This window comes from Petromyzon marinus, chromosome 42 (genome assembly GCF_048934315.1).
Source record: "Petromyzon marinus isolate PM22_M1 ecotype Great Lakes invasive population chromosome 42, UKy_Petmar_22M1.pri1.0, whole genome shotgun sequence".
Taxonomy (NCBI): Eukaryota; Metazoa; Chordata; class Hyperoartia; order Petromyzontiformes; family Petromyzontidae; genus Petromyzon; species Petromyzon marinus.
Window position 1 is genome coordinate 12,760,382 of NC_133708.1, and position 23,714 is coordinate 12,784,095.

The 23,714-nt window shown below is 49.1% G+C and overlaps 2 protein-coding genes across 7 annotated transcripts in view; both read left to right on the plus strand.

The window, feature by feature from the left end:
• LOC116951108 (uncharacterized) overlaps window positions 1–13,390 on the plus strand; it is a 191,394-nt gene extending 178,004 nt beyond the window's left edge. For 3 of the 5 annotated variants that reach the window (XM_076073536.1, XM_076073537.1, XM_032969515.2), the window contains 4 exons: window positions 1,127–1,167; window positions 2,806–2,877; window positions 3,852–3,896; window positions 5,874–13,390. In XM_076073536.1, coding sequence (XP_075929651.1) covers window positions 1,127–1,167; window positions 2,806–2,877; window positions 3,852–3,896; window positions 5,874–6,083 — 368 coding nt within the window. In that variant the 3' untranslated portion in view covers window positions 6,084–13,390. Of the gene's footprint in view, window positions 1–1,126; window positions 1,168–2,805; window positions 2,878–3,851; window positions 3,897–4,531; window positions 4,812–5,873 lie in introns of those variants that run through there. The other 2 variants (XM_076073538.1, XM_076073539.1) reach the window with 2 other exon arrangements.
• A 27-nt stretch (window positions 13,391–13,417) lies between these two features.
• Window positions 13,418–23,714, plus strand: part of LOC142930618 (uncharacterized) — a 71,410-nt gene continuing 61,113 nt past the window's right edge. The window contains exons 1-5 of one of the 2 annotated variants that reach the window (XM_076073540.1): window positions 13,418–13,899; window positions 16,050–16,082; window positions 17,504–17,566; window positions 18,583–18,618; window positions 19,427–19,507. In XM_076073540.1, coding sequence (XP_075929655.1) covers window positions 19,505–19,507 — 3 coding nt within the window. In that variant the 5' untranslated portion in view covers window positions 13,418–13,899; window positions 16,050–16,082; window positions 17,504–17,566; window positions 18,583–18,618; window positions 19,427–19,504. The other variant, XM_076073541.1, reaches the window with a different exon arrangement.

Sequence of the window (23,714 nt, forward strand, 5' to 3'; positions counted from 1 at the left end):
GTGTGTGTGTGGGACGCGTGCGTATGGGGAGCGGTGGCGCGGTGGTTAGCACGCTGCGCTTCAAACCCGGTGACCCGAGTGATGATTATATGAACTAGTCCTGGGCCTCCCCTAGGTTAGCTCAGCCTCAAATGAGTACCCAGTGCGGTGTGTAATTTTCGCTACTAAGGAGACAAAGGCGGCCGTGCCGGCCTTCATAGGTACTCTCTAACAGCACTTGCCCCAACAGTGTGTTAAAAGCAACACAGGGGATCTTTGTCTTTTTTTGGCTTGTGTATGGTGTACATGCAGTGGCATAGTTATCCAGAGTACAGGCAGTGCAACTGCATTGGGGCCCATGGGCCAGAGATAACCTTGTGAATCATAAGCCTGACAAGCGGATAGCAAGGATGTGGGTATAGCAGGCCTCTGCAGTTCAGTCGCACAGGTGTCCGAGTCAGACGCTCGAAATGTCGTGGCAAGACAGTATACGCCGGTGTTCTTCACTCATTTTACAGAGGGGCTGCCACTATTCCCTGATAAGACGTGATCAGTGGGAGGGCCGCCACACATTTGAAACAATTGGGGGTTTTACCGCAGCACGATGATGATGATGGGGGATGTTGTCACGTGTTGTGTGGTGTCGGGTGGCCGCACGTCAGGGGCCGCACTAAAGGCCACCATGGCCCGCCAGTAGCCCACAGGCCTTGCAATGAAGACCACTGATATAAGCAATGCAAAGGGCCAGGTGAGCATTGTAGATATGATTACGGTTGCGCTGGGTGGGACACGAGTGTGCAGGATGGCGAGGCGGCAGGCGGGGAGGTTTGGGGCGTGGGGGCGGGTGGGCGGGATTGCGGGGGGCGGGGAGGTTGTGAGGGCCGGCGACCAGCGGGAAGAGAAGACCTAAGAGCAGATGGTGGGAGACTGTTAGGTTGTTAGGTCAGCTCTCGGAGGTTGCATGTCTGCTGTCCAGCAGATGCGGGATTCGGCAGAGGGTCGAAAGCGTTGGCGGGGAGTGTTGGCATTAATGGCTTTGGCGGTGACAGCCTCTTGGCGTTGAGGTGAGTAGAGTTCCGTCCTTGTTGTCCTTGTCATTATCGTTGTTGTTGTTGTTGTTTGCGTGTCTGGTTTGTCTTTTAGGGAGACACGGGGCCGCCCGGATTGGTGGGATCGCAAGGCGACAAGGTGGCTCACGCGCACGCCACACAGGACGCTCCGCTTACAAACTCTCTTGGGATATTTCACGTGGCAGTTTGTTTCCTTTGCGCGTTGGCTGGCAAGGCTTATAGACCGAATGCCTCGTTTGACGATGCACCCGATGACATCCTGGGATGATGCAAATCCACACGTGAGATGATGTGTGCCCTCGTTAGCTCGGAACTTGCCAGGTGATGTCATGAAGAAGTCGATGGGGCACCTGAAAGCGGCCTTGCGGTCGGAAAAGCATGAGAAGCCAAACACATTGCCGATCATCGCCCCCTATTTCTTAAGTGGCTTACTGCGGTTTGCCATACTTTGCACTCCTCTATCGACTTTTGTATTGGTGGTTGTTGTTGTAACTTTCTGATCCACCCTTACTGGACATCTGTGAAAAATAGCTTCGTAACTTATCGGATTCCTCCCGGATAAATACAGATTCCGATTCTGAGACGAGTGCCCATTTACAGGCCATGCTACTGAGTCACATAGTTCCCACAGGGAGAGCTGTCACTGGGGGTGCCCTTTTAAAAGTGTGCGTGCCTCTCTCCCCATGGTCGCGTAGAATTTTCTCCAGGTCCTCCAGGTTTTCCCTCCACATTTAAAATCCACGTGCGTTTACAGTACAGTAAAACCTTGGATTGCGAGTAACTTGGTCTGCGAGTGTTTTGCAAGACGAGCAAACATTTTAAATAAATATTAATTTGATAAACGAGCGAGGTCTTGCAATACGAGTAGTGTATGTATACGCTTTGTCTGCCGAGCGTCACGTGATCACAACTGATGTACGGGTGCTTTGATATACGAGTGCTTTGGATTACAAACACGTTTCTGGAACGAATTATGATCGCAATCCAAGGTTTTACTGTATGTGGCTGCACATGATAAGCCACTTCGTTGGGCTATCATTTGTGGCCAGGTAGCTTCTGAAAAAATAGCTATATAGCTCAGTGGACCTTACCTGTTTAAAGAGAAAAAAAGCTTTTAGTTCATGCGGTGAGCCGGCACCAACAATAGTTTAGTTTTAGTTTAAATGTCAGAGCTCTGAGATGCCCCAGAATATGGGGCGCTCTATCAAATTCAAAACCTTTTCGTCATTATCATCATTTACATCGGTGTAAGAGGGTATTTGGCCTACTCCTTCATGCTGCACAAGAGTCTTGGAAGAGGTGGGCGTACCCCTTGTCTACCCCAACGCCACCACCGCCACCACCGTCACCACCGTCACCACCGTCACCACCGTCACCACCGCCACCACCGCCACCACTGCCACCACCGCCACCACCGCCACCACTGCCACCACCGCCACCACCGCCACCACCCCCACCACGCGCGACCTGCCAATTGACAAACTGTGGCATACGTATTGGGGGTGGATTTAAGAATCTCGCCCAGTGGCTTCAACCGCCGCCCCCGGCAGATAGAATCGAACCGTCGACCTCTGCATTGCAAGTCCAGCATGGACGTAGACCGTTACACCCCACCGAGAGCGCCCCATTGACTGTTGGTCGCCGTTACACACTGGACATCCGTGGACAAGGAGCGCTTTGTGGCTCGTGGGATTCCTCCGGTACGAATAAATGTTCTGAAATTGCTCGCTCCGCTTTGTTTTCCTGCCAAAAACAGGGAGAGGTCGGGCAGAAGGGAGAAAAGGGAGACCGTGGCGAAAAGGGGGACAAGGGGAAAGATGGCGAGGAGGTAAGCGGAGTTGTGTTTGTGGTTTGTTTCCCCTTTAACTGATCTGCGTTAATCGATTTTACATTCTTGGACAATTACGTACATGCACGGTCCTTTTGTCAGTTCACTGCTGGATGAGGACCTCCCCACAAACGTTGTGCAGGGTCGTGTGGGTCTATTGATGAGACTTCACCACGCTGGTTAGCGCGGGTTGGTGAACACAGGGAGCGTAGACGTTGAGCATAGTATAGTACAACCAAGTTATAGTTTTACAAAGATAATCAATTCGCTGCACATGAGAACACGGTTGAACCACAGCTTCCTCAGGACACAAACGTGTGTGTATGTTTGTGTAGACTTACGAATGCATACAAAAACAAAGATCCCCCGTATAGCCTGTAACAGACTATTGTTAGCAAGCACTTACGAAGGCTGGCACAGCACAAGAGGGGGTGGGTGGCCAGCACTAGCACCACCGCCTTTGTCTCCTTAGTGGCGATGTTTACACACCGCACCAGCTACTAATTTGAGGCTAAGTCGACCTAGGAGAGGCCCAAGACAGGTTCAGATATAATCATCACTGGTGTTGGCCGTGAGCGAGAATCGAACTCGGGTCACCAGGTTCTGTAGTGCAGCGCGCTAACCGATACACTACCGCTCACGCATGAATACACACACACACACAGGCTTAAATGAGTACCTGGTTCAGTGTGTGATATCGGCACTGGGATAATAATTCAGCCAGGTGTGGTGCTGGACACACCGAGCCTTCAGACGTGCTCACTAACAGCACATCTCCCTATATTCTGAATGGCTAAGCAAAGCTTCTTTGTTTGCTTGCCAAGGGCCATTTGAAAATGTATTAAACGTTATGATCTTGGCATGCCCTTTGCTTTTTTGCATTCGGTCCGACTTGCTCCCAGACATTAATTATCGAGATATCTTGTCCCTGTGTTGACTCGGTGCATGTCTGTCCATTTCTGTTCATAAACCAGGGAATGCCAGGTGACCCGGGGGACGATGGGAAGGACGGCAAGCCTGTAAGTCAGCCGGAAGTGGCTCATTCCGGAACTTCCCGGGCTTTCCCCTCTCATCTCACTCTACTCCCCTCCCCTCCACGTGCTGTATGCTCCAGCAACCAAAGATTTCTAACGAAGTACCCTGCCTCTCCCTCACCCGGTCAACCTTGGCTAAGTTAAAGGTCGCTCCTTCTCCTCTCCTGCCCCCAATGTCTGGGACTCCCTTCCCCCAGCGACCCGTGCTGTAGATTTCCTGCGCATGTTCACGGTGGCTAGGAGATGTTAACTACCTCGCCTGGTATACAGGAGGTCGTGGGTTCAATCACGACAATGACGCCTTTATATTGGGAGTTTGCGTGTTCTCTCCGTGGTCACGTGGATTTTCTCCGGGTCCTTCCAGTTTTTCCCCTCCATTTAGAATCAACGTCCGTTTTCGAGTATTTGGCTGCTATAAATGTCCACGTGATAAGCCACTTCGTTAAGCCATCATTTGCGGCCAGGACGCTTCTGAAAAAGAGCCGTAGAGCTCAGTGGACCTTACCTGGTCAAATATAAAATAGTTTATAAGTCCAGGTTCACAATCTTCCTCTTCTCCTCAGCCTCTCTATTTCTCAGCAACAAAAGTAAACACGTAGGCGTGCCTTCCTTTTTCCCAGCATGCCCCAGGTCCCACACTGCCCCCTTCTGCGGCTGCGGCGAGAGACGTGGACCCGCAGGGCGCGCCGCGCACAACTCCGGACCGCGTGGTTTGCGTTGCGTCACCGCGTTCAAAATTGAATGTTGCTCCGCAGAAGCCGAAAAAAAAGGCCCAATGCCTGCGCTTCGGTCTTTGATAGGGGGGTGAGGACGCGTGTCGCTCCCTCATACGCGCCCATGTTGTGGGAACCCAGTTATAGATCGAGGCACGCTCCGAAACAGGAGCACGGGGGGGGGGGGGGGATAAAAAAAGTCTTGTATAATGTAATAAAGCAGAATGGTGTTGCATGTTTTCTGACTCGTTGGATCTCTGAACCAGTTGGCCATGTGGTGAAAGCACTCGGCTCACAATCCTAGCCTGGGGTTGACTTAACAAGGATGTCTCCTGGACCTCGCCATGGGAATAGTGAATTTTTCTGGCCGCTGGCTAGAATGGGATGGAGACGTTTTGACATTGATTGTTACGTCGTTCAAACGAATGAGAAGCAGCACTCACCTCCATTGATGGTGCTCATCCGCTTGTGTTAATTCCATAGTCCTATGGCAGGTGCTAGACTCTGATATAGGACAATCCAATGGTCGCTTCCTGCAAAGCGGTGCTGCTAATTTTATTGGCCCCGGAAGGAGGATGATGATGCTGATGAGGGTGATGACAGAGATGGTTGATGCAGCTGCTACTATTTCTGCTCAAGATGATGATGGTGATGATGTTGAGAATGGCAATGAAAATGTTGATTGACCAAAATGATGTGAAATTGGTGGTAATGGTGACAGTGGTGGTAAATTGTGATTATTGATGATGAAAATTATGGTGGCAGTGATGCCGATGAATCCTGCCGTGGCTGCTGCTCATGATGATGACGCTTACAGCGGCATTAAGATGATGAGGAGTTTTAAGATGGTGATGAAAGTGGTAGTGTGATGATCATGATGAAGATGGGAAAATCGTCACGGTGACGACAGTCGTCACGGTGACGCTCGGCTGAGTCAACCCCTCCACCTATTTGTGAGTCGAAAGCTCGAACCACAGCGCCACCCAACTCCGTTTTAAGCGCGTGACTGTAGTGTACGTGTCTTCCCAGTAAACGAGCAACATCGGGCGAATGTTGGCATGTGGTTGAAACCTTTCCGCTCAACGTTGGCCTGACGTTACGTGTTTGCTGGGTTCTCACTCGTCTGCGTGCTTGCCGTACGTGCGTTCTACTCCCTCTGTCAGTCGCTCGCTCTGTGACCTCCACCCTCTAAGCCCCCCAACCCACCTCACCCCTTTACCTGTGCCGGTGACAACGTTCATATTTTCAGGGAGCGCGTGGCTTTCGAGGTCCCCCAGGTCTGAACGTAAGTGGCTGCAGGAAGAGCGGACGTGGAGGAGATGCGACGCGCGGAGAACACGCACGCGCACGCACGCGCACGCACACACACACACGCATGCGCACGTGCGTGCCTGCATGTGCATCAGCCCTCCTGTGTTCACAGGACTTTATAAAAAATTGTTCGAGCAAATTACAATAACAGCGAAATTGGACAGAGGCAATTTGAATAGGTATACAATTAAGTGCACGTGCGTTGTACGTGTGCTTGTATATACGAGCAGTGAAGAGGAGTGACAAATAGTGACCGCAGTGATTTTTTTGGTTTTTAGTTCCCGCCACGCAACCGTTGTCACCTGGGTTCGATTCCCAGACTGCGACGATCACGTTACCAGTTGCCAATCGGTGCAAGGACTTGTCTTGGGGCGCGTCTAGGTTTACTCATCCTAAAATGAGTACCTGGTGTTGATTGTGTATCTAAAATGTGGCACCTCGGTGGCTAGGAGATGTTAACTTTCTTACCTGGTATACAGGAGGTCGTGGGTTCCATGTCGACCCTGGCGCCTGTATATTTGGAGTTTGCATGTTCTCCCCGTGGTCGTGTGGATTTTTATCCGGGTCTTCCAGTTATTCCCTCCGCATTTACAAACATGTGTTTATAGTATTTGGCTGCTATACATTTACACGTAATAAGCCACTTATTTGAGCTATCATTTGTGGCCAGCTACGTAGCTCAGTGGGCTCTTACCTAGTAAAATAAAACATAGCTTGGTTGTATCTGCCACCAGCACTTGGGAGACAAACTTGGGCTGGCACCTGGAATCCAGGGCCACAGATGGAGTTGACCGCTTCGCCATCCCTCGAGTGAGCAGAGTGACACCGTGTCATTTCTAATTCATACAGAGGTCACCAGAGGTCGCCAGACCCGAGAGGTCACCAGTTCAGTCTCCCAGCACGGCAGTTGAAGCAGCTGATCCTCATGGCGGTACCCCGTGGTACCAAATAATACAAAATGGCAATTAAATATTTTATTTCTGAGACACTATTTTTTCCCAGGGATGTAATTAACTCCGCGACTGGGGTACCAATCAATCCGACATCAGCGCTACTCCACGATGTCGAAACGCAGCGAGGACGATTGCGCCGAAACCCTGAACGCTCGCGGTACGCACCGTAGTGGTGCATCGTGAGTACAGCTCGTCGAGATGAGTCGATTGCCGCATCGCCGACCATCAACAGACTAAAAATGACCGCATCACGGACATTATGCAAGACTCAGTGTACTATCATACCCCGGGGTACCGCCATAAGGTTAAATTCTAGAATTTTTAATAAATTCCCCCCCACCCCACTGTGAGCCTCTGTTCATCCAGCAGTATATAATGGACACACCGTAGTTATTTGGTAGGTTCCTTGTGGTGGGGTCCAGTGTGGGTACTTCCGCTTCGACCAAGATGTCTTGGCAGTGTGGTAGAGTCGGCCAAAATCGCCTCTGGAGGAGGCCCTTCTGACAGCAGGGGCGTGAGCGAGCACTTGCAGGACTGCACCTTTGCTTTCGCCACTTTTACATTTTTACAAACCATCAATTTTTACGAATTGGAATAAGTGAACATTTCAGCCAGCTTTCCAATTACAAAGCGTTCATGGTAAAATATTACATGGTAAACGTTTTAAAGCTGTGCTGTTAAAACACACATTTAATGTTTATCGACGTTTTATTTTCTAACTTATCAGAGTTGTAACGTTATCACAACAGATTAAAGGATTTAATATATATCCTGTGAATACCAGGGGGCTGATTCCTCAATTAACCCAAATAACTCGAATGTATTCCGTTACCCACAACCCCCCTTGCTGAATCTGTTGAATCTCTTCTGTCAGCAGAGCCTTGCAAGTTTTCTGCATAGAGAGATACCGCCTGAATATTAACATCTTTCCTTCCTTTCAGCATCAACAGAATCCCCTCTTCACAATTCGTATTTTATTTTTATATATATAAAAACACATTTTCAAATTACTTGATTTCGAAAAATGTTTTGTTAAGTAATCGCGATCGTACTTAATTTCCTTACCTTTCTTGTTGTTAAATGCGTGACAATTTGGCGGCTGAACCAAATTACTCTCCTTGGGGGGGGGGTTATGCAGCGATTTGCACCGCTGAATCCTTTTTGCCGTAATTGTCATAATTAAGAAATGGGAGAAAGGCAGTTAAAGCAATTTCACTTTGAACCGAGCAGCAACGTGCACGGTTATTGTCCTCTGGGCCCTTCAATTTACGTACTCGCTGGAAATCCACACGCCGTTAGCTCCCATGGTAAATGGCGAGCGGTGTCTTAACCCGTTGAGAAAACGGGTACCTCTTTTGCGAGAGACATCCGGGTTTTAATACCAAAATTAGATTTATTTAAACGCAAAAAATAATATGGCAACATTCAGGATTTTCCATTTCAATTTGCTATCCTGCAAAAGCCTCACCGGGTAATTTTATTCAAAAAATATTTTGTTTTTATTTCCCCAGTTGCATCCCGGTGTAATGTCACGAACCGAACAATCCAAATCAGGAAACTCGCGAATCAGCAGCAGAACTCTTCGTGTTGTAGAATGACCCACGGAAGCAGAAATCACAGAGCTACCTCGGAGATGTCTTCGAGTGACCGCTGGCCCACACAGTGCGTGCCAGCACTTTCCCACCCGCTCTTCCACACGAGAGTAATGTCCATCGCTTGGCGGTCAAACTGGCTCATTTATTTTCATTTCTGATATGTTGCCACGTTTAAGTGCCGAACCTAATTTTTTATCCAATTTTTTTTTTATTATCGTGCAATCCCACTGAGACTTAAGAGTAATTTGCAGCACTGCCCTGTATCGGATGAATGGCCGCAATGCAATAGTCGTCCCACGTCTGTGCCTTGCCTTGACTCCAAATGCAGCCAGCACTGGACAGATGCGATCAGGGTTCTCAGAATGGCCAAGTCCAACACAGCCGGAAAAACTGTGTTTGAATTCTGGTTTCAGCCGCCCTTGAGCAGCGAGCTGGTAATCTCAGCGTTGTAAAAAGAAAAACAATTTCAGTTTGTCGTATAATTTGAGATTTTGCGGGGAACTCAAATTGAAGGTGTTGCTGTTTCTTGTCTTTAGGTGACTTCAGAGGTATCTCCGAGACAAATAAAGTATACATTCGTGAAGCTAATGGCGGCCCTGAAGTGCAACACTTCATGAATGCCTTTCCGCTTGCTGTGAGATTTCCCAATGGATTATTTTGGCTCACGACATGACACCAATAGCAACTTTTGGGTAATTATTTTTACGCTATAAAATGTGAATTTTACGAACGTTTTAGGGGAAAAACTAATGGCCGCTAAATTTTTCAAATACATACCGAAGACGTCATCGTCGTCGTCATCGTAACAGTTAAAGAAAGATCGGCTTGGGCAGGGATGAAGGCCATTGGACGAGACTCGAGATTGAATGTCGCCTAAAGGAGGAACATTGCCGAGACAACAACCACCTTGGAGACGGAAGCGATGAGATCAAAAGTTCCTGTGCAAAATCGAGACGGATTGTGGCATCGAAGAACTATATGACGGATGGCGATACCGTAAGGGGGAGGTCTTCATCCAGCAGTGAGAAAGACAGTATGTATAGATGTTGAACCTCTTTCGCACCGTGCGTAGCCAACCGTGCTAATCGCAGGTTGTGGCGGAAGGATAACAAACTAAACGCACAAAAACAAATTATTTTCAATTCAGGAATGAGTTTTCAATCAGTGGTCGATTTGCAGCATAAATGCCTGTCACAGACAGGCCTTCCCTTTTTTCGATCTCTCTTGCAAAAGACAATGTCTCTCAAAGCGTGTCTCCCACTTGCGTATGATTGAATTAATTTAACGGCTGAAATTTGAAAAATAACTTGGTGAAGCTTTGTAGAAATCCGCGCATATTTTCACCGTTTTGTACCACGCAGACTTAATTGCGATCGTGCAAGGAATACAAGCGCTGCAAAGGAGGAGGAGAATTTTTTTTTTTTAACCTGCATGTGCATCTTAAAAGTAACAATCATCTTAAAGCCGCAGGTGACATCATTGTGAGCACAGATGGAGGCGACTCATTAGTTGGTTTGGGTGAAGAAAAAAACAACAAGAGAAATGAAGTCTATTTTTTTCTGCCTTTTTTTTTATTTAACTTCCTGTTGCTGAATTTTGCATGACGTTCCTGCATGATCAGGGATTTCCTGGCTTCCCAGGAGCACTGGGCCGCCCGGTATGTCGCCTGCAAATTATTTATATTTCCCCCCTCTTTGTTCTGAATTAGATTTCACCTTTTACTGAACGCTAGAGCACTGCCAACAACAAGCCAACAGGGTGGAGCTCAAAGTGCAGCACTCGAGCTGGGTCTACTCAGCCCCATAATCATCACCACCACCATCGTTGTGATCATCATCAAACTCATTAGCACATTTGGTAAACGTGCCATTCTACTGGTGCAAGGCTACTAGTATCATAAAGCCGTTGTGTTGACCTCCCCCCGCACCTTCAATGAGCACGGTTGGCTACGTACGGTGCGAAATAAGTTCAACATGCATGCACGAGTCGACACCGGCGTTAATTTCGCAGTCGGGAGCGACGTTGCTGTGAATCCCCAGTTGAGTCATTAGCGGGTAACTTTTCAAATTTGAACCGTAATGCTGGCTCACGTTTGGCGCAGGCCACGTAGTAGTAGTATTTCTTCTCTCAAGGTATAAAGGTTTCACCATGCACTGAATCTCACTCGTCATCCTCTTGGTCCACAGGGCTCTTGTGATTGGATAGTGCCTTGTTGGTCACCACCCCCCTGAGTCTGATCTGTTATTTGTCCAGGGTAGTTCCACCCTAACAGAAAGTGATTGTCTTTTGGTAAGACTGGGCCCCCGTCATAGGAATGTGGAATTTACACCACTGACTCAGAGCCATCAGCAGAAATGAGGACTGCCCGATGGAGTGTTCAGTTGAGCGAGATTATTTATCGCACCTCCGATTAGCGTGCAAACGAAGTTCAACATACACGAACCGATGTTTCCTGCAATAGTTAAAGATGTTTGTTTTAACAGTAATTGTTATCTGGCTGTAGAGTCTGAAAATGGCCAAGTCGGAGACATCTAGCCAACACTGCTGGATTCCTGGGTTTGAGTCCCAGCCACTTGAAACCAGATCCGGATTCTCCGAAGCAAATGAGATTCATGGCCTCGGCTCATTTACTCCCAATGGCGCAACATTAGAAAACCATCACTGCAAATTCGGTTGGTCCGCATCATTATAGCCCTGCCTCGTGAGATAACTTCGTAAAATATTACCGGCGGATTGACGCGTAGAGCACCACATTTTATTGAGCGTGAATGAGCACCGTTTAACGTCGCCTACTGTCGCAAGCCTGGAACTCGGGGTGCCGTGCTTATCATCTGCCAGATTGCCCATTCTCCGATGTGATCAAACGAACCAATGCCGGCTGTAGGAGTCCCCGAAACCGCTTTGTCTTGGTCTCGTAACAACAACCCCCGTGGAATGCAAATTGTCATATAATTGGCGCCACAGTCTAAAAAATATATATATACTGCTTAACAAAACACTCGTATAATTGTCACCGTTCTTGGATTGTTTGCCAAGTAATTAAGTGTATTGGACATTTTTATTGCATTGTTCATATTACGGGGGGGGGGGGGGGGGGGGTGTTACGTTATTCATCAATAGAGCGAGAACAAAAGCAAAAAGTAGCAATATTTAAAATGAGAAAATAAGAAGTCGGTCACGTGACTTTCATTTCCGCAGGCTGGCCCGCTTGGAACAAACAGCCCTGGGACAGCCCCCTCCCCCCCCAGCCTTTACTTGAGAGCTGTCGGCACCTGTCGTATGTGAAATTAAAAACTCCCCTTGGTCAAATCTTATCAGAGGGTTTCTCGTGAGCGTCTCCGTCTTCCAATAAGCGCTGCTTATCCGAATGGGGGGGGGGGGGAGAAGGAATTGTAAAATCGCAGTAACAGATATTTGTTTGCCCGCATTCAATTTTCGAATTGAAGCATCGTACTTCCGAGGAAGCAAATTTCTGCTTGGTTTACTGATGACGACAATCATGTATCGGGAAGAAAACAAATCAGTAGGCCCTGTGTGTGTGCCGGCTTTACGGTTCATGTTTGCCAAATTTGAAAAAATACCCAAAAATGTATCACTTGCGACAACATGGCAATCGACCCCCATTGTGAAAGCGAGCAGGACCCTGAATTTAAAAAAAACGTCTTGACACTCTACTGATGTGCTCTCCTGTGTAAATAAATGTTAAGTGGCAAGGCACGTGACTGAAAGCAATTTAGGAGTTTGGGTTGCCTCTGCCTTAGAAGTTTGAAACCAATTGAACCCAGAGTAATTTGTCCAACGCAATTCTCTCGTACGAAGCGTGAGGGTTGTTTTTTATCTCTTCCCCTTTCTCTCTCCCAAATTGCAAAAAAATATATAAGGCTCGTTGGGGAGAATTTGACCGAATATCTCAACGCATGACCCTCCTGGATATTTTTATTTATTTATTTAAAGATGCCACTTCAGAGAGCAGCTTAAAAAGTATACGGATAACTTTTATTTTTACATGATTTGTAACAATCCTCAGATTTGACATTTAAATTATAATGCACTCTGAAGTTAAACGTTGTTTTTGGTCCCTTAATTCTACTAAATGTGATGGTGTTTATTTTAACCAGGAAACTAACACAACTCTGCTGCGATTGCATAACCACAGGCCTTGCGTCGTGATATGCATGCATTTGCTGCAACACTTACATCAAACCCAAGCCACTTGCATAAAGCATTCACACATTTTTTTTATCACTTTTTCATATCATTGCGATGATTTACAAATGTTTTTTTCTGCCAAATGTAAACGGCTGTTGGGAGGCTAATCCACCAACGTACACGTACGCAGGCCTTTGTTAATCCACTGCTGGATGAGGGCCTCTGCACCCACCATGCACGGGACACGGGTGATTATTGGACCATACTTCACCACGCTGATCAGTCGGAGCCGGCTGGTGGACACAGAGGGCATATATTAACGCGGCAGCACGGCAATTCGAGTACGGCCGTTGATGTTACTGCACTGCCCATTGCTGCCCACGACATGTCCCCAGCGGAGCCCCCTGATGCACGCTAAATTATTGTAATCGCACAAACGCACTGAGGAAAGGGTTACTTTAATAATAATAATAATACGGGATTACCCGTGTGTTAACTTTCGTAATCGCATTACAGTGACGCGCTGATTTAAAAATTACTTGTAACGGATTACCCGTCGTGGGTTCACTGGCCGGACGGCACGTGCACCTCTGCCCTTGCGATACGTCGCGACGTGGGGAGACAAAGGCGGTCGGGCGTGGTGTTGGCCACCCACCCCCTCGTGTGCTGTACCGGCCTTCATAGGTGCTACTCGCTAACAGCACTTGCCCCAACAGTCTGTTACAGGCTATACGGGGGGTGGGGGGGGGGTCTTTGTCTTTGCTGCCACTGTGGAGACAAAGACGGTCGGGCGTGGTGCTGGCCACCCACTCCCTCGTGTGCCCTTCCGGCCTTCATAGGTGCTACTTGCTAACAGCATTTGCCCCTGCAGTCTGTTGAGGCTACACGGGGGATCTTTTTTTGCGTGTGATTATCGGTTGTATATTGCCCTACCAATCCGAGTAGCCTGAGTTCGACTTCCAGCCACGCACAATACCAGTGGCAAGCGGCTGCACCTGAAATGTGGTCACCCACGGTGATTCAGCCTTCAATGAGCACCGCCGCTGGGAAGACCCAGACACCTCACCCACACGCTCGTAATTCCACACTGGCTAAATACCTTCTCGCAACAAGCACTGGCATGATACAGTAACACTGTCAATATATTGAAAGCCCTATTGTCTCAAGGTATTATTGAAGTGTTTCTCATTAAGTGCTGGGTTGTTGTTGTTTGTGTGTTCAGGGTCCTGCAGGTATTGCAGGTCCCCCCGGTCCCCCTGGGCCAAAGGTAAGTTCTCTGTGCATTTGTAGTGAGTTCAACTGAGTCGCAGCCGAACTCTTTGGAGGCAACACATTTCTTTAACACCAACATTGGGTTAACACAATAACAACCTATGGTGGTGACCACCAGGCTAACTACACTAATTACAACGTAACGAGCTACAACGGACCGGAGCCCAGCTTTGGGTCCCGCTCCACGTGTTGGTGACTCTGTAGGACGTAGAACGTAGATTCTTCAGGATGACAACAGCAGCCGGTCCCTCTCGGGGACCCGGCTTCTATCCCCTGTGGCGTGGCTGGCCCCGCCCTTAGCCACGGCCACCTTCGAGAACCCTCGAGCAGGATCTCGGCCCTGACACGTGACCACCCCTGGTCCCCACCTGGGGGCCCTGTGTAGACGTTACCGGTCACGTGTCCTCTAGGGTCAACCAGAGTGCCATGGCCCTTCGTAACCCCATTACCATGGCCGGCACTTTCACACCCCATCCTGTAGGGGTCGGCACTGCACGCTGAGCGTGGTGCCACCCAGCGCTGTCTGTCAGCGCTCACCGAGCCCCTCTCGGGCCGGGACTGCACCCACATCCACGTGGTGCCCGCGATGTCACTGCACATTGAATTAATAGACACGCACGGCACACACACACAGGCATATAGGTTAATACTCCACGTATACAAAGAGCAAATGCATACAAACAGCGGTCATTCGCCACTCGGTGCCGTTGACGTGATCATCACGGTGTTTAGGCCGGGCCAGGTGCACTTTGAGGCCATCACGTGGAGTGTCGACTCGGCTGCCAGGAGATCAACGGGACAGGCCCCGTGTGTTATGGGTTGACTGGCCGAGATGATTGGCAGATGCCATCACCTGTGCCCTTCCCCGCCGTGCCACCTCACTGTGTAGTAGACGCTCCGCTCGTTGTTGTGAACGTCGATCCTCACACATACAAAGATAAAGACCCTCGCCCCCGTATAGCCTGAACAGACTGTTGGGGCAAGTGCTGTTAGCGAGCAGCACCTGTGAATGCTGGCACGGCACACGAGGGGGTGGGCGGTCAACACCACGCCCGGCCGCCTTTGTCTCCCTAGTGACGATGTTTACACATCGCACCAGGTACTAATTTGAGGCTGAGTCGACCTAGGGGAGCCCCAAGACCGGTTAAGATAATCGTCACCGGTGTTAGCCGTGGGCGGGAATCGAACTGGGGTCACTGGGTTCATAGCGCAGCGCGCTAACCGCTACCCACTACCCTACCGCCCCCCGCATACGTATACAAGTCTAAATACAATGATACACAGACACCTGCTGCTCGCCGTGAAGTGGCGGTGACTCCGCCGCGGCTTGTACCGGGCTAGGTGCGCTCTCGCAGCCACGGCGGGAGGTCACGGCGCACAGTCTCATCTCGGGTCTAGCGAGCGCCTTGCGTCACTCCTGCCCAAGTGCCGGGCCTAATGACCCACTCGGAGGTGGAGGGAGGCGTGAGTCACGTAATCAATTCCTGCCCCGGGTCGTATCACCCCTCGAGGTAAATCCCCCTCAGGCATTCGACGCGTCAGCCTTGTCACCCACCCGGGCGCCCCACTGATGTTCAACTTCGGTGGAGCGGGGGAGGGGGGCATAGGCAGCTGCCACCCGCCACCGTCATTCCTCACCCCCTGTTGGTGGGGCAGCGACCCCACGGCATGGACTCGCAGTCTCGTCGATCTCACCAACACCACACAACTCCCAGGCTCCCCCGCTTCTTGCTCTGAGTCAGGTGAAGGGCCACTCAGCGCTCTTTGACGCCTGCCTGGCGCGAGTGGTGGACATTGTTGAGCGGTGATTTCAACGGGAAGGCCTTGTTGGGGCTGCTGGTGGTGGGAGGGTAGGTTGAGTGGTAGCGGATGGTGCATGGAGGGTTTATAGAGATGAGCGGGGAGAGGTAGGAGAGTGCGTGGAGGGGAGTAGAGTGAGATGAGATGGGAGTGGGTAGGAGTAGGCAAACAACCCATTTAGGGGTGCTCTCTAGAACTCCTTCTAGTCCGAGGCCCATCCACCAGCAGTGACGTGGGAAGGCAATTGCAGGGCTGCACCTTTTAGCTTTTACTCTTAAAATTGTAGTGTTGGAAAGGTTGTTTTTTTGTGATCAGGATTTATCTCAAAATGTCCATTATTTTCAGGGAGCGAGTGGCCCTCAAGGATTAACAACAGTGGTAAGTTGTGAAAAGTAAAAAAAACATGCCTGCTTACATTGCCATACCATGGGACATTTTTCTCGTATGAAAGTATGAACAGTAAGTGTCGGAACACGGAGGCTGGGCCATGAAGAAGACTGTCTCTGGTATAGGCAAGTCAGTTTCAAAGACAATGCACACATTCATTATCAGAGCTAGTTTGTTTGCATGTTCACCACAAGTACGTGCGGTTAATGCGAACTTGATTACTGGCAAAAGGCTTGTATTTGGTGTTCGAACATCTTAACGTCTGTTTTATTGCCAGAAAGGGGTAAAACCTATTCTGCTATTGCCATATCCTCCACATTATAAGGCGCTCCAGAAAGTAAGAGGCACCACAAACAACGTGTTCCCTCGTTGTCAAGAGAGCTGTACGAGCTGGTGCCACACACAGACACCCACACACACAGACAAACAGACACACACACAACAATAACACCGCCATTCGCCACAAAGTGGCGGTGACGTCACCACGACGCTTGTGCCAGGCCATGTGCACCTTGAGGCCACGTGAAGTGTCAAACGCTCGCTGGCAAGAGGTCACGGGGCAGAACCAGGTGCCACGGGTCGACTGACTGAGATAACACACACACACACAGACACACACACACAGACACACACAGACACACAGACACACCGAGCGACTGACCGGGGGGAGGAGGAGACACGTGCAGCGTGACCCAATGACCCTGAATGTTTAAAAATATATATAAGGAGCTTTACCCTTTCCGACAAAGAATAGAGGAGTTCAGACACCAATAGACACAACGATTGCAAGGTGTCACGTGTGTATGTATATTGAACATCTCTCGCACCGTACGGAGCTAACTAAACACAAAAGCATTTCTAAAAAGAAATTTGTTTTCAATCTAGATTTAAAAGTGCAAGTCTCCATTAACCACAAAGCCTTGACAGACTGTTGGGGAAAGTGTTGTTAGCGAACACCTATGAAGGCTGGAATGGCACACGAGGGAATGGTTGGCCATCACCAATCCCCGGCCGCCTTTGTCTCCCTAGTGGCGATGTTTACTACACACGAAACCAGGCACTCATTTGAGGCTGAGTCGACCTAGGGGAGGAAGCCAAGGACCGGTTCAGATAATCGTCACCGCCGTTGGTGGCCGTGAGTGTGGATCGAACCCGGGTCTCTGCCGATCTCATCACATCGCAGCACCGACGTCCTACAACCATCGCTCCCCAGCGTCAACCATGCACGCTTGTGGTCAATGCGTCACGAATGGCTACGTACGGCGCGAAAGAAGTTCGACGTCGTGCTTGCGTACAAAACGTGCAACAGCAAAAACAAAGTGCCTCGATAATGTCGTGCGTGTGTCCGACCCTGCCCCCCGGGTGAACCGATTGCTCATCCCGTGTCCTCGTCCGCGGTGTTTACTTTGCAGGGCCCACCTGGCCCACAGGGCGGCAGGGGTCCTCTCGGCTCCCCCGGGCCACCCGGCCCCCCTGTGAGTCTCTGGCGGCTTTAGTTTAGTCTATCGACGCCCCCCCCCCCTCTGCCCTTTCTGTCAGCCAGTGTGCGTCGTGCTCTCGCGATATCGTTTGAATGGTGGGTGATTGAATGAATGGGCATGGCGTGTGACCGGTGCCGGGTCTAGGTGTAAGCTACAGCTTCGGTCTAACATTATAATCGTGGGGGGGGGGGGGGGCTCTAAATACGAATAAAAAATGCAAAGCTTAAAGTGTTACGCAATCAAATGTTGCACCTTTTGCCGATGTATATCTGCGAATATAAATTTTTACAATTGCCATGTGCATTGACCTTTTTGTGAGAATAATGAACTTTTTTTGTAATTTTATAGGGCCTCCTGAGCTTGACATAGCTCAGAGCCCCAGCATCGGCATAATCCGGCCCTGCCTATGACCCATGTCATCTACGACGCACCCGATCTCATCACATCTCCAAGGAATTAGTACTTCTATTTTACATTTATTTATTTGTAACTTGATTATGTATTCTTCGTCTCGCTGACCCGGCCCCCTTACTGGTCACCTGTGCAAAATATCTTCAGAGGTACATCGGTCCTCCTGCAGTCTAAATAAAGATTCAGATTTCTGATCTCAGATGCCAAACACAGTTTGGGCCACGCACTGTCTGACCACTGCACTCTCACCTACCTTTTGATGGATGGGTATCCGACACGCGCGGCAGGTGTTATAGGCTGCGAGGGGCTATGTAGTGGACAGCAGAGGGTGGTGCAGCAACATCCAATGTGGATACTGGACTTGTATTTTACTTCAGGGGAGGGCGGGTAGGGCGCATGAAGAGAAATAAGTTTCACCAAGACCTCCTCTTGCTTTCCGAGTTAGGAAGTCGAGCCACATGTCTTGCAGTCGCCCATTGTACGTGAAGAATAAAAAGTCAAGCTTGGTGTGGAGTGCCAGGCAATCCTGCACTTTGGAGTTGTGCTCTTGTCGATGCCTTGTCAGCATTGATTATATGACTTATGCCTTCTATTCACAGGGTCCTTCGGGTCCTCCCGGTCTCACAGGAAGAGAGGTGCGTACATGTTTCAGCGCAGTCCCTTTCGTCGAATTGAACGCTGCACCTCGGACATTCGACCTCGCCTGAAACCGTCGCATGCCTTTAAAGAATTGTGTAGAGATATTGTGAGTGTCGTGCCGCACACAAGCAGAAGACGAGCACCGTTTAATTGAACCCGGTGAGATCCCACTGAATATGAACATGCTGTCCCAAAAGTGATGGCTCCTGTTTAATTTCTCAGTAATCATTTCATTTCACTGTTACAAAATTTGAGCTGTTCAATTTTTGGAATGTCGAGAAATGTAATGAAAGTTTGCCAGATGGCAAAAGGCCTCCTTTAACAAGACAATGCCAGGCTACACTTGAGCCTGAGAACATCAGCGGCCATTGCAAGATTAGGCATGGACTGTGCTGACTCAAGAGGCCAGATCTCATCACCCTTGCACTTTTATCTGTTTGGCCTGCTAAAGGATGGCCTGTGTGGGCAACATCTTATAAATTACACTCGTGTGCACGATGATGTTTTAAATCAAGATTACTGTCAGCATCATTGTCCCTGTATGGTTACTGAAATGAGTGCGACTACTTATTTTATAATTTAACAGCCCTCGTCCTAAGAACAGACTGGGCCCCATCGGAGGGACGTGGAATTTCCATCACCAGCTCAGAAGCCACCGAAACACATCAGAGACGCATCAGAGCGTTGCGCCACACTCTTTGGAGCAAGGCCCCTGAGTCACGCGTTGGTGGTGGCCGCGAGTGTCTCCGCGTTTTACGAGCGTGCCACTTTGTTCATTTTATTGTCGTTCGTGGTGTGGCACAGGGAGAACCCGGAAAGCCAGGATCTCCTGGAAGAGACGGCGTTCCCGGAGTGAGAGGAGAAGACGGGACGCCCGGAACGATGGTTCGAGCTCACGTTTTACCCATCGCACTTCAGCGCACACTGCATGTGCATGTACTCATACGCGTGCGTGTGTGTGTGTGCCCGCTGCGTCTGTCTTAGGGAGCGGTATGGTAGCGGTCGGTTAGCGCGCTGCGCTACGAACCCGGCGACCCGGGTTCGATTCCCGCTCACGGCCAACACCAGTGACGATTATCTGAACCGGTCGTGGGCCACCCCTAGGTCGACTCGGCCTCAAATGAGTACCTGGTGTGGTGTGTAAACATCGCCACTGGGGAGACAAAGGCAGCCGGGCGTGGTGTTGGCCACCCACCCCCTCGTGTGACCGTGCCGGCCTTCATAGGTGCTACTAGCTAACAGCACTTGCCCCAACAGTCTGTTAAGGCTATACGGGGGAAATTTGTCTTTGCAGCGTCTGTCTTGTGTATTTGTGTGGGGAGAAGGCGGTACAGTGGTTAGCGTCCTGTCTATACAAACCCGGTCGCTTGGGTTTGATTCTCGGCTGTGACTAATATATCGGTGGCAAGTAGTATCCGAACCGGCCTCTCCTCGGATCAAATCGGCCTCATAAGAGTGTGCAAACATCAGCACTGGAGAGACAAAGGTGGTGTTCCGGCCACACCACCCAACTTGCATGGCGTGTCGATCTTGACAGGTGCTGTCGGCCTATAAAAATATATATATAACTAGGCCTCGTTGCCTTTGTGTGCACGCACCTGCGTACGTACGCAGGTACATACATACTAACGTACGTGTCATTTGCACAGCTTTACACGGACACACGCACGTATCATGCATGAATGTACGTGTCGTTAAACGTGTATTCATTTCAAACAATTAACTTGGAAAGATGCTTACATTTGCTGTCTCCCAGCATCGTTACTGAAAATGGGGAAAAAACATAACAATATAATTATAGTCCTTGTTCCTAAGTAGAGTTTCAAGGCGCTGAAATTCTCATTTATTATGAATCCAATTTCAATATGAAGCAGAGCAGATCAATGGGACATTGAAAATACAACTTTATATGACTTCAAATTAAGGCTACGTCTCACTCGGCTTGCTTGAGGCCGAATTTCATTCGGAGTTTAGCATTCAATTAGCTTACAAGATCCTTGAGCCCAAATCCCATACGCTCAATGAAATGCTCAGACGACGTGTTAATTACTGCGAATCAACAGCCTTATCGGAGAGCGTATATTCATCTAATTCTTAATTATGTTTGCACGAACAGTGTATGCAGTGCAGGGAGGAATCCTTTTCAAAACCTCTAAACAAAAGCCAATGGTTTGATCCTTGAACGAGCATTTCAGTGGCGAATATCTCCATTATCTCCTGTGTGCAGCCATTCATATGGTTGGAGCAAGTCTATCCATAGGACATCCGCTGTTTACTCCCCCCCCCCAACAAAGTAGTCCCTGTTTTAGTGAACCCCGGAGAGGAAGGGATTATGAGCTGATTCGACCCCCAACGTAGATTTGAACTCTCCACCTGCAGCTGGTACTGCCGCTGAGCCTCCTGGCCGGATAGCGATGCCTTCATAATTTATTCTACATTGCACCCCTTCGTTATTCCACCACTGGATGAAGGCTTCACCGTTCCCCCGTTGATTGGTCACGAGGTCTGCGGGTCACGGAACTATGTTCAGACGTTTGTCTACTTCGATTGACACGATCCCTGGCTCCCCCCACCGCATCACGAACCCACACTGACCAGCGTGGTGAAGTATGGTCAATCACCCCCCCTCCCCCCACCAAGATTGACACCGCATGGCGGGAAGCCTCCGTCGAACAGTGGAATATAAATTGCTGTTATTACGATCATGAGATTGAAGGCACGATTGATGTGCGCGCATTAAGAGGGAAAGAGTGCCGTGGAAACTTTGATGCATCGCATTTAAGGCGCACAGCGCACATCAAAGCAGAATCGTCTTCAAAGTGCACATCTACGTATCCGTGTGCTCCATTGTCCCAGCGCTATTCTGTTTGACGGGTGTTCGTAAAAGCAAATTGGTGTTGTGTGGTCGGTGGTTTGAGCGAAAGGAGACAGACAAAAAAAACCTTGGAATATTCTCATTCAGTAACCATGGGCAAAGTACATTATCACCATTGTCTCCAAGCTTCCAAGTGGTAATGATCGCTGGCCTGGCACTCACTTCGGTGACGAGACACACTGTGCGCCTAATTCGCGTGGTGAAGAAAGCTTACCCTTGCCAGATTATTTCAGATTTTAGTTTTTTTTCTCGGGCAGAATCCTGTCCGCGTTTCTCCGTGAGAACCCGACAGGGGCAAACGTGCCTTCGGCCTTGGTGGCACGGTTAATGGAAGTCTGTGAAAAGAAAACAGCTTTATAGCTCATCGGATTCCTCCAGTATGCATACAAAATTCTGATTCTGATCTATCGTGGCACTCGGACGTTGCATTTCGAGCGCTGCAAAGCTTGCATAACACTGACCGGTTAATGTCAGGGGTGATGGAAATATCCATTTGGGGTGCCCCGTGCGTTTTGCGCCCGTGACTCTTGCAGCACGAGAGCCGTTCATTTTTTTTTCGCTCTCACAATTCTCCCATTGCCCACTGAAGCCGCAATCATTCACCGATTCTCCCACCGAGTATTAATTTTATTCGCAAAATTACGAATTCGGTTATTGATGGTTTGTCATGCGAACAGAGGCACGGGAGAATCAATTGGAAAGAGGGAAAAGTCTTCAGATTCGGAGAGCTGTGATAACGCCGATGCGTGATGCAGTGACAGAGGAGGAAAGAGTGAATCCCAGATGATCGAAAACATTCACGTGATGGGAACTCTATGTGAGCCTGTATGAGTCTAAAAGTCTCTGTGTGAGTCTATGAGTCTCTAAGCGATTCTTTGAGACTCTATGTTAACTATGGGGCTCTGAGTGAGTGTTGGGGTCTCTGAGTGAGTCGAGGGGTCTTTGTGGGAGTCTATGGGCATTAGTCTATGGAGGCAGTGAATTCAGACGGCCGGAGCTGCGACAGACAACGAACGCTCGTCCCATCTGGTCGAGAAACGATGGGGCTTGACGAGGAGGGAGGAGCAGGGGAGGAGAGAGAAGGGGAGGAGGAGGGAGGAGAAGGGAGGAGGCCGCTTGAGTCCATTTGGAGGCAGCAAGACAAAACGTACAATGAGACAGCAGAAGCCAAGCAGGCCGGCTGACCCAGGATGTGGAATTTTTAACAGATGGCAGTGATGAAAATATTAATCAACAATTAGTTGTTTTTATTGTAGTCAACGATGGTGATAGGTGGACAAAAATCATAAAGCGTGACGGTGACTACGATTTGCCGACCACAGACTAAAGCACGCCTGGCTCTGACGAGATGAAGTTTTTTGTTCATCTGTATGAAGACGCAGATTAAGATATATATTTTTTACGTTATTTGAGGTTGCAGTGCTCCGAGGAAGACCAAAAATGGTAATTGACTCCAAGTGTGTATAATTTTTAAAAATTAAGTTCGCTGATTGCCTGACCCGGTGGTATTAGGAGGAGAAAATGTCTTTCTCCCTCACACCAACGATTGATAACTGAGTATTGCTTTAGTCGATTAGATTAAACTGGTCGAGGCAATTTAATATATTTTTTCTGGGACACTATTTTTTCCCAGGGGTGTACTTAACTCCGCGATTGGGGGTACCAATCAATCCGAAATCAGTGCCACACTCCGCGATGTCGAAACGCCAAACATCAGCATAACAAAATCCCTCGTCGAGATGAGTCGATTGCCACATCGCCGACCATCAACAGACTAAGAATGACTGCATCACGGACATTATGCGAGAGCCGGGGTCCCATGGTACCCCGCGGTACCGCCACGAGGTTCAATTGAAGGGCTGCACCTTGTCCTTTGCGCATATATACACAGGACCGTGTATAAAAATCGTACCTTATGCAGAGCCACGCGCGTATAACATTACAGTTGTTCATTTGAAAAATCACAAAAGGTCTTGGGCGTGCGGGGCGAAAATTAAAAGTGAAATAGGAAGGGGCCCGAATTAAATTCCAGACGCGGAGTACTGAAAGCTCCCCAGGAGGAGTCATCTCATCTCCTCCAGCGTGCGCTCGCCTTGCCTTTATTTGCACGATAGGGCCCTCTATACACTTGCACCAGGCAGTGCCACATATTAAAATATCATGTTTAATGTCTATTATTTATTTTAAGGAGGGAGGGGGTTAAATTTATTTATATAA